Source organism: Sinocyclocheilus grahami, unplaced genomic scaffold (genome assembly GCF_001515645.1).
Source record: "Sinocyclocheilus grahami isolate Dianchi unplaced genomic scaffold, SAMN03320097.WGS_v1.1 scaffold1149.1, whole genome shotgun sequence".
Taxonomy (NCBI): Eukaryota; Metazoa; Chordata; class Actinopteri; order Cypriniformes; family Cyprinidae; genus Sinocyclocheilus; species Sinocyclocheilus grahami.
Genome location: NW_015506328.1, coordinates 121,995 through 132,101, shown reverse-complemented (window position 1 = coordinate 132,101; position 10,107 = coordinate 121,995). Strand labels below are relative to the sequence as shown.

General features: G+C 42.0%; 1 protein-coding gene across 2 annotated transcripts in view; it reads left to right on the top strand.

The window, feature by feature from the left end:
* The window catches only part of LOC107567346 (protein FAM179B-like), a 24,822-nt gene that overhangs the window by 4,491 nt on the left and 10,224 nt on the right, over positions 1 to 10,107 (top strand). The window contains exons 2-15 of one of the 2 annotated variants that reach the window (XM_016253011.1): positions 960 to 1,023; positions 1,273 to 1,398; positions 2,153 to 2,389; positions 4,466 to 4,629; positions 4,710 to 4,933; positions 6,147 to 6,217; positions 6,402 to 6,587; positions 7,532 to 7,588; positions 7,673 to 7,821; positions 7,900 to 8,020; positions 8,095 to 8,292; positions 9,353 to 9,470; positions 9,569 to 9,674; positions 9,817 to 10,052. In XM_016253011.1, coding sequence (XP_016108497.1) covers positions 960 to 1,023; positions 1,273 to 1,398; positions 2,153 to 2,389; positions 4,466 to 4,629; positions 4,710 to 4,933; positions 6,147 to 6,217; positions 6,402 to 6,587; positions 7,532 to 7,588; positions 7,673 to 7,821; positions 7,900 to 8,020; positions 8,095 to 8,292; positions 9,353 to 9,470; positions 9,569 to 9,674; positions 9,817 to 10,052 — 2,057 coding nt within the window. Of the gene's footprint in view, positions 1 to 959; positions 1,024 to 1,272; positions 1,399 to 2,152; positions 2,390 to 4,465; positions 4,630 to 4,709; positions 4,934 to 6,146; positions 6,218 to 6,401; positions 6,588 to 7,531; positions 7,822 to 7,899; positions 8,021 to 8,094; positions 8,293 to 9,352; positions 9,471 to 9,568; positions 9,675 to 9,816; positions 10,053 to 10,107 lie in introns of both variants that reach the window. The other variant, XM_016253010.1, reaches the window with a different exon arrangement.

The following is a 10,107-nucleotide window of genomic DNA, read 5'->3' as shown; positions in this document are numbered from 1 at the left end:
GTGTGTGTGTCTGTGTGAGAGTGTGTGTGTCGTCTGTGAGAGTGAGCGTGTGTGTGTCTGTGTGAGAGTGTGTGTGTCGTCTGTGAGAGTGAGCGTGTGTGTGTCTGTGTGAGAGTGTGTGTGTCGTCTGTGAGAGTGTGTGTGTGTGTGTCGTCTGTGAGAGTGAGAGTGTGTGTGTGTGTGTGTGTGTCGTCTGTGTGAGTGAGTGAGAGAGAGAGTGTGTGTGTGTGTGTGTGTCTGTGTGTGTGTGTGTGTGTGTGTCTGTGTGTGTGTCAGTGATCCGCTAGTGTTTCCCAGCAACACTCACACACAACAAGACTTCAGATGAGAGACGAACAAACACCAGCAGCACATGGAGGCTTTCTGAGGACCAGCATTCATCAGATCAGAGTTTGGACAGACTGAAAACTGGCTTGTTTTCCTGTAAAAATCTAAAAAGATTTTTAAATTTACTGGATATGCAAAATAACATTAGATAAGAAGAGAAATTGATCAACATGAAGTGAGTTTATGCTTAAAACAGGAACAAATATCTGCCAGTGGGGTCAGAAAAATAAACTTGTTTTCTTTTTGAATTACATTGATTTTTCTGACCCCACTGGCAGATATTTGTTCCTGTTTTAAGCATAAACTCACTTGAACAGTTTCTCAGAAAGCAAAACTTCATGTCATTTTGCATCTCCAGTAAACGTCTCTTGATTAAAGGGTATTCAGACATTTGTTCTGGAAAACAAGACAAGCACTGAGGAAGAACATGAGTTTTTGCAGTGCAGTCTGTAGGTGATCATTTTTGGTTTTCAAGCATTTGAACTGTTTTAAAGTTCTTCTGTTGAGTGTGTCGATGTGGATCATTGAGATCTCTGTGATGAAGGTCTCGAGTGGTTTCGATCAGAAACGTCACGATGAACGCATGTGTGTTGATTTATCTCCGACTGATTGAGGTCATGTGTTTATTCCAGCAGGTTAGCAGTGGAGATCCGTCCTCATCCATTAAACTCCGTCAGGACACTGGTGCCAAACACAGTAAGAACGATCTTCAGTCTTGTCTTGAGAGATGCAGACGCTGACAGAGAGCTTCATAATGTACTGAACCCTGCTTTATTTCCCAGAGGTCCATCCGTCCTCTTGTTGAATTGATTATATGACGCGAATGGAGTGCTACAATTGATTTTATTAAGGCATCAATAACACATAACAATAATAAAGTGATGGTAACATGAGTTTAATCCACTGAAGCCACAGATAACTGTACCGTCTTCTGTTCTGGTCCAGGTCCATCAGAACCTCTGCAGTCTCCAGGCCGGACTCGCAGGTCACTGGGTCGACTGCGCCGCAGCGGGAGTTTGGACTCGGATCCAGACATTTTCAAAGCAACCAATCCCTCCGAGTCTGAGAAAGGTGACGCCACTGATCGCTCACGTGTGTCAGACGGGGTCGTGCTGAACCCAGCTTTTATAAATATGTGACCCTGGAGCACAAAGCCAGTCATAAGGGTCAATTTTTCGAAATTTGAGATGTATACATCAGCTGAAAGCTGAATAAATAATCTTTCCATTGATGTATGGTTTGTTAGGATCGGACAATATTTGAAAATCTGGAATCTGAGGGTGCAAAAAAATCTAAATATTGAGAAAATCATCTTTAAAGTTGTCCAAATGAAGTTCTTAGCAATGCATATTACTAATCAAACATTACGTTTTGATCTATTTACGGTAGGACATTTACAAAATATCTTCATGGAACATGATCTTTACTTAATATCCTAATGATTTTTGGCATAAAAGAGAAATGTATAATTGTGACCCATACAATGTATTGTTGGCTATTGCTACAAATATCCCCCAGCGACTCAACACTGCTTTTGTGCTGCAGGGACACATGTTCAGACGACAGTTTAATGTGATTTTATTAAAGGTTTCTGTGCAAAGTTGGCAGTAGAGTTTGGGAACCATAATTAATATTTTAATGTAACTTTTATTTGTATTTATTATTTTAGGTTTTTTTTATATATTAATATTTAGTTTTAATGAATTTTTTATTTCCAGTTAGTGATTTTAGTGCCTCAGTCAGTTAGTTGTAAAGGCAACATGTTTAATTTTCGACTAAAGCGTGATATTAAGTACTTGTTTTTATGTTTGGCTTTCTTCCACAGGTTTGCCCAAGACGAGTCGTTTCCCGTCGGGCGGCGCTGAGCGAACGTTCTCCCTCCCGACTAACTCCACACCTCCGGGCTCGTTTCTGCTGCCCTCGTACCCGCTGACCGCGCTAACAGGGAGTCTGCTGACCCCGACCTTACCACGCAGAAACCATGCTGACCCCTCGCTGTCCATGTCCAACACGTGGCCCAACAAACGTGACTTCAGCCCTCACCGCAGGAGCGACATCGCTGGTCAGGACACATGCACTGCATACACCTACACACGCCTCAGAGCTGTGAGACTCAAGCCACAGAACAAACTGAATCAGTAGTCCACTAAGTAAGGTGTTCAAGTAATCATTCATGACAATCAAACACAAAACTACTTCAGTCACTGCAGGGCTCAACGTTAACGCTTGTCTGGGACTTGTCAGTGGATTTTGTGAAGGGGCAAGTGAACTGGACAAGTAACCTCATTAAAACATCAATACAAACAATAACTAGGGCAGCACCGAATCTTTGGTGAGAATGATTCTGATTTTGAATGATGTGTCAGTGATTCAGTGAGCCATTCATAAAAAAAAGTCACTTGCTTTATTTATTGAATGAATTAGCCGTTTGAACGAATTGGTTGAATCAGTGGCTCACTCATTAAGACTTGGCGCCACCTACTGGTGGTTTGGTTTCATATTTAAAAGTATCATTGCATTTTCCAACATTTAATATTTATATGTTAAAAAAAGTAAAACACCACTTACCGAAACCGATTGATTAACCGATAGTTTTAAAATTGATACTGAACAAAAACTAAAATAGTGCTTTATTAACAAAAACAGTATTGAACCATACTAGTAGTAGTAAAAAAATAATAGTAATAGTAAATGTTGAAATTAACACTGTAACAAGGAACAATACTTACACAGCTTTCATTAATCTTAATGCTACAAATAGACTCTTATTTTAAAGTGTTACCATTTCATTTCAACTGTCATGCTTAAAGATGCACATCTTTAAATATATACACAAAGGCTATAGCATTAAAATTATATACATATAGATATTGTACGTATACTCCCACACTTTAACTGCTTCTATTCTTGAACACTTGATGATTATCTATAATCAAAATAAAAGCGAAGTGCGTCGTGTTCAACTCTAGCAGCGGTCTAAAACTGTTTATTTAATCACCAAACGGACACAAGTTTACTTCAAGAATGAACAACTTGGCATGGATGAGTTTGAAGTTCAAAGAGCAAACGGAAAGAGAAAGCGCGAACTATATTATAGCTCTATAAATGAAGCACACAGACTTTATTAGAGCCACAGAAAGACAAACGTTTTGCTGAAAATACACAATTCATTATGTACATTAACAACGATTCGGGACCAATATAATGTAATTTAAAGGAAAACTATGTGAATGGCGCTCTGTCTAAACAAATAGCACGTGCTGTCAGTGATTTCAGCCACTAGAGGCCGCTCTCGCACTGTGTAATGACAGCAGAGCCTTCTCAGCCGCTCCAGCAACGGACGCAACCCGGAAAACTATCGGCATGGATTTTTGTCGATAACCGATAGATCCAGCAATCAACTATTGGTGCCGATTAATCGGCAAAACCGATACATCGGTCGACCTCTAGTAACAACCATACAGAGTCTAATTATACTAACTGAATGTATTGATAAAATGTAAGAATTTGACGTAAATGATGACACGTACGTTTAGGTAAATATTGCCCTTCATAAAGTTAAAAAGTGTCCTAGAAATCAATTTAAGGCAAATATCACAAGTATGCTGATTAAAGTAGGACCTCATAGAGCACTGATGAGACTATTGCTTCAGATTGGATTACATTTACGCCAAAAAAAAAAGGCTTTTTTTGCCGCAAACCCTGCACTGTATTGTATTTGGGGTTGTTGATTAAACTTGTTAATTTGGTTCAATTAATTATGGAAAAATGTTAAAATGATTAAGGTATTTAATGCATTTTTAATGCAATATCTGCATGATTGCAAATGTGATATTGATTTGATATAACAGAATTGATTTTAAACTAACAAGAGAGATTTGAGTTCTGAAACTTTTATAGTACAATGATCGGTTATATGTCAAAATATCAAGGGAATTTTAATTCCCCAGTTCATGACCCCTTTAAAACTGGCATTATTGAAGTATCATTTTATTAAATCATTTTATATTTCAGTATTCACTTTTTGAGAAGAAACATTAATACCCATTTATTATCATTGAAAAGGAAATGATGTCATGCATTTTCCATGTAATTTCTTCACATACTTAATTAACGAGCTCCTCTGATGGCGTCACAGGTGAGGTGAGCTGCAGTCAACGCTCTCCGCTGCCTCCAGCCGTCCGTCAGAGCCCAAACACCAGCAGACAGACGGACAAACACCTGGACAGAGACCTGCACCTGGATCTGTCGGTCAGCAGCGGCGCAGGAGAGCCGGAGGACGAGCCGCTGGACCGCGAGGAGGTGAGCGTGACGCTCTGACACGCGTGTATGTGCGCTGATGTCAGCAGACCGTGACTCTGAGCTGTGTGTTGCTCCTTCAGATGCTGAACTCCTTGCTCTCGTTGAGGAACAGCGCTGCTAAGAAGCGGGCCAAAGTCAGCGCGAGCAGCTCTGAGCCGGATCCAGACAGTCCAGACTCGGCGGTGAAGCTGGAGCTGGTTCCTGATTCTCCGGAGCAGACGTCTCCATCCGTCACCAGCCCTCTGAGCGAGAGCGGCCTGAGCAGCCTGTACTCGCCCCCGTCGCCCATCGGCACCAAGAGCAGGTCAGTCGCTCCGTCTCCGGTGTAAACCAGTCCAGATCATTCACTCAAACCTAGAGGTTGGCTATATACCAATAGAGCTCCGGACGTCACGTGACCCATTCTGTTCACACCACCATGCTGGCTGACAGCCGGGAGCGAATATGAAATGAATGGCGCCAGCATGAGTACTTTAATTCAAAAGACAGAGGCCTGTACATAGCAAAACTTAATAGATTAAGCATAAGAGATCCCTATAATGCCCCCGTGGTGCTTTTAACATGTCTCAATAAAGGAACGGATAGATTTCCTGACCTGCAGTATCCTGAAATCTACAACTACCTCATCAACTTTCCCTCCTAACGTTACTCCGGAGACTCTTTAAAAGCCTGGAGGGGTACAAATGGACGCAATCTAAATTTTTGATGAATATTCAACCTATGTCATGTCGTCACTGGAAGGGTAAGTCAACTGTGTTGTTAGCTAACGTAATCGACCCTAGCTGTCCTTGTAGGTAGCCAGCATAGCTATATCACTGAGTACAGTAGACATCATAAATGTCATGAAATCTTACACGTTTAATCCCAAATTTTGTGTTGGTTAGCATGTTTTATTGCAGTGAACCATTTTAGTCGTCCTTCGGGATCCTTAGGAATACGATATAATGATTTCCCCTTTGCTTTATGGGACAACCGCGTATATATAAATATATATATATATATATATATGAAAATGCGTATTTTTGAATTAGAGATAACTTATAGATTTAATATGGGATGCTTTTGGTGCTTGACGCTTTTTTTTTTATTGGTCATTTTGTGTGTTTTACGAGTAAGCTAGACTACAAGGTTAAGAAGCTTACTTAAATGTAAAATGTTTTTTCTCTATTTTGCAATAAAAGACTGCTTTATTGATCACGTCTCGGGTAGATTGCATGTTTTCTTGCATGGCGGGATGTTGGACTCGTGTATGGTGGAGTTTAGAGTGCGTGACGTCAGCCTCCGGAGCTCTATAGACATGATAAACTGACAGAGATTTTGGATGCTTGTCTCTATTGTGGTTACGTGACGTTGTAGTGCCCTCGCAATCTTTTGCAAGTGTTTTTAAGCCTTACCGGTTAAAACATTCAAGCGATTTTAAACAGTTTGCCATGAAAGAGAATTAATTTCAGTTTCACATTAAGCTGGCTCTGTACAGAAGTTTTAACTCACATTTCTGGTTTATTTCATGAGTCTAGCCCTGTGAACTCTGCTGCGAAACCACGAGTGCCATCAGGAAGACACGTCACGAGGGACGTCAGCGCTCGAGGTGTGTATGTGAAGCACACGAGCACAGCTGCATACGTGCTGTCAAATGTGTGTGTTACCTGTCCTCTGTGTGTGTGTGTGTGTGTGTGTGTCTGTGTCTGTGTCTCTGTGTGTGTGTGGTCTGTGTTGTGTGTGTGTGTGTGTGTGTGAGAGTCTGTCTGTGTGTGTGTGTGTGTGTGTTACAGGTGTGACGCAGCAGGAGAAGAGTCTGTCTGATGGGAATGTGAGTGTGATCGGTCAGAGACTCGTTTACTCGAACAGATCGTTAGATCCAGACGAGGAGAAGCCCAGCGACATGACATCATCATCATCATCACCGCAGATCAGAGCCGCCGGCCGCGAGCCGCTCCGCGCTCTCAGACCCGCTAAAGGTGAGCCGAACAAACCTTATACATTACCAGTTAAAAGATTTCTTCTGCTCGCAGAGGCTGCAATAGTTTGATCAAAAATACAGTAAAAATTGTGAAATATTATTATAATTTCAAATATCTGTTTTCTGTGTGAATATGTGTTAAAGTGTAATGTATTTCTGTGATGCGCAGCTGTATTTTCAGCATCATTCCTCCAGTCTTCAGTGTCACATGATCTTCAGAAATCAGTATAATATGCTGATCTGCTGCTCGAGAAACATTTCTGATTATTATCAATGTTGAACACAGTCGTGCTGCACGATATTTATTTTATGATGCATTTTATTTTTCAGGATTCACAGATGAACAGAAAGTTCAAAAGAACAGCATTTATTTGAAATAGAAATATTTTGTAACATTATAAATGCCTTTACTGTCACTTTTGATCAGTTTAGTGCGTCCTTGAAGAATAAAAGCATTAATTTATTTTTGTGGTTGTTGTTTTTTTTAATCTTACTGACCCCAAATGTAGTGTATAGTGTTGGTAGTGTATCACGGTTTCACAAAAATATTGTGCAGCACAACTGTGTTCAGCATTGATAATAATCAGAAATGTTTCTGGAGCAGCAGATCAGCATATTATACTGATTTCTGAAGATCATGTGACACTGAAGACTGGAGGAATGATGCTGAAAATACAGCTGCACATCACAGAAATACATTACAGTTTAACACATTCACATAGAGAACAGATATTTGAAATTATAATAATATTTCACTATTTTTACTGTATTTTTTATCAAATTAATGCAGCCTTGCTCAGCAGAAATGCTTCTTTCAAAAAAACTTTTTTTTAAAAATCGTAATTCTTCCAGTCTTTGACCGGTGGTGTATAAAATGTCTGATAATGTTTGAGAGTCCTGTTGAGTATTTTCTGATGTAATAATGTCTGTTGTTTCTCTCAGGATCTCAGCAGCGCGTGTCGTGCAGTCGTGACATGTCTGAGGGCGTGATTGGACGAGGTCAGTTCACCGCTGTTTCACTGTCAGCTGATCTAAAGCACAGCCGCTCTCATCCTCGCTCGGCTTCTTCCCTCATGTCTGCAGGAGTGTTCGGTTCGGCTGTTCTGCCCAATCGTCTCAGTGTGGCGTCTTCTCCTGAGCAGGGCGACTCGGCCGGTAAAATCACCCGTGAGCCTCCGTCAGGCGTGTACGGACACGCACTCCTCGAGTCTGACGCCAGTCCTGAACCAGAGGTGCGTCTCAAACAGACCGACGGCGTTCAGTCGAGCCTCCGCTGTGATCCTGAGTCACGTGATCTGTGTGTGTTACAGGAGAGAGTCAGACTCTCTAGGTTTGCGAGCGACAAGATGCGTCAGCGGCGTCTGGAGCAGCAGGACACGCCCCCTGCTCAGGACCCAATGAGACGCCGCCTGCTCATCGACGATGTGAAAGGTGAGAGGTCAACAGCAGTGACGGCCATCACTCATCTGACATCTCTGTGCTCACCGTTTCTGTTTGTTTTCCAGACGGGAGTCTGAACGGTTGTGAGTGGCTCTCTGATGAATCTCCCTCCAGCCCGACTGGATCGCAGAATACAGTGAAATGTCTAAGCCCCGCCCATCAGCCCGCCCCCCCGACCGGCCCGCCCAATAAGAACTCAGCACCCCGACTGAGACGAGCGTCTAGTTTGAACCGCACCAGACCGCCTGCGTCACACAGCTCCGGTGAGAGAGAAAATATACACATATACACATTATGTGCAGCGAACAATAAAATCACGCAAACACTTATTTAAATCTGCTTCAGACTTCACATCACTGTTCAAAAGTTTGGGGTCAGTCAGATTTAAAAAAATAATAATAATCTATATTTTTATTCATCAGTGACACATTAAACTGATGAAAAGTGACAGTAAAGACATTTATGATGTTACAAAAGATTTCTATTTCGAATAAATGCTGTTCTTTTGAACTTTCTGTGAATCCTGAAACAGAATGCATCACAGTTTCCACAAAAATATTGTGCAGCACGACTGTGTTCAACATTGATAATAAAGCAGCATATTATACTGATTTCTGAAGATCATGTGACACTGAAGACTGGAGTAATGATGCTGAAAATACAGCTGCACATCACAGAAATACATTACAGTTTAACTGATATTCACTTAGAAAACTGCTGTTTTAAATTATAATAATATTTCACTATTTTTACTGTATTTTTGATCAAATTAATGCAGCACTTGCGAGCAGACGAGACTACTTTCAGAAACATCAGAAAAATCTTACTAACCCCAGACTTTTGAGCAGCAGTGATACTACAGGAAACTAACACATCTGTTAAAACTCACTCACATTTACTGTTTGTTTTGTTTTTTTGGTGAATTTTTACAGGCGAAGTCCTGTCATTTTAATAGGAATCTAAAAGATTTCTACATGCATATTTCGCATTGCCTTCAGTCAGTCATGCAGATTCACCGTGTTGACCCACAGAAAGCTGCTTGGCTGTAAAGTGACTGTGCTTCATACATCAATACACTACTGACAATGGACTTTTCCTGCAAAACTTCACTGATGTGTTGCTATTGTGACTGCAGTAAGTGGTAGATGTATCTCACAAAGGTCAACAGGGTCATGGCTTCAGTTCCCAGGAAGCACACTGATGACATGTTTACTATAAATGCACCGCAGGTTGATTTGGATAAAAGCTTCTAGAATCTTCCTGAATGTCATGTCAGATATGATCAGCCTGTCACTGAGGCTGTTGTTCACGTGTGTCCATCAGATGAGCTGATTCCTGTGAGTCTGAAGAAAGAGGGTCAGGATCAGGCAGACCTGCGGCCGTTCTCTAAACCGGAGCTGGCGCTGACGCAGAGCTTCAGACTGATCGCCTCAGACGACTGGTGAGTCTGACAGCAGATGTGATCGTTCATCACACACAGAGAGAAATCCACAGATCCTCTTGTAAAGTCGTTAGCGTAAATTTGTTCTGTTCGTGAAGGGAGAAGAAGATCGAGGGGTTGAACTTCCTGCGTAGTTTGGCTCAGTATCATCCTGACGTGCTCATGAGCAGGATTCATGACGTGTGTCTCGCTCTTATTCAGGAGGTCAGTCACTACTGCAGCTCACGCTTGCAAACATTGATTCAGAGCAGCATCGCTTTCACAAATCATGGAAGTACCAGTGGTAATTAGTGATGAAACAAACTCTTCTCATGATTGATCTCATGTGTGTCTCTCTCTGATGAAGGTTCGTAACCTGCGCTCCGGTGTGTCTCGTGTGGCTGTGGTGACGCTGGGAGAGATGTTCGCGGTGCTGCAGAAGGGAATGGATCAGGAGCTGGATGGGACGGTCAGAGCTCTGCTGCAGAAAGCCGGAGAATGCAACGCCTTCATCAGACAAGACGTGGAGCGAGCGCTGGAGAGCATGGTGCAGCACTGCACTCTCACACGCAGCATGAGCGCGCTGCTCGCCGGAGGACTCGGGTCAGAGATCACCTGCGTCACATGATCACACACACACACCTCGAAGCCATCAAAC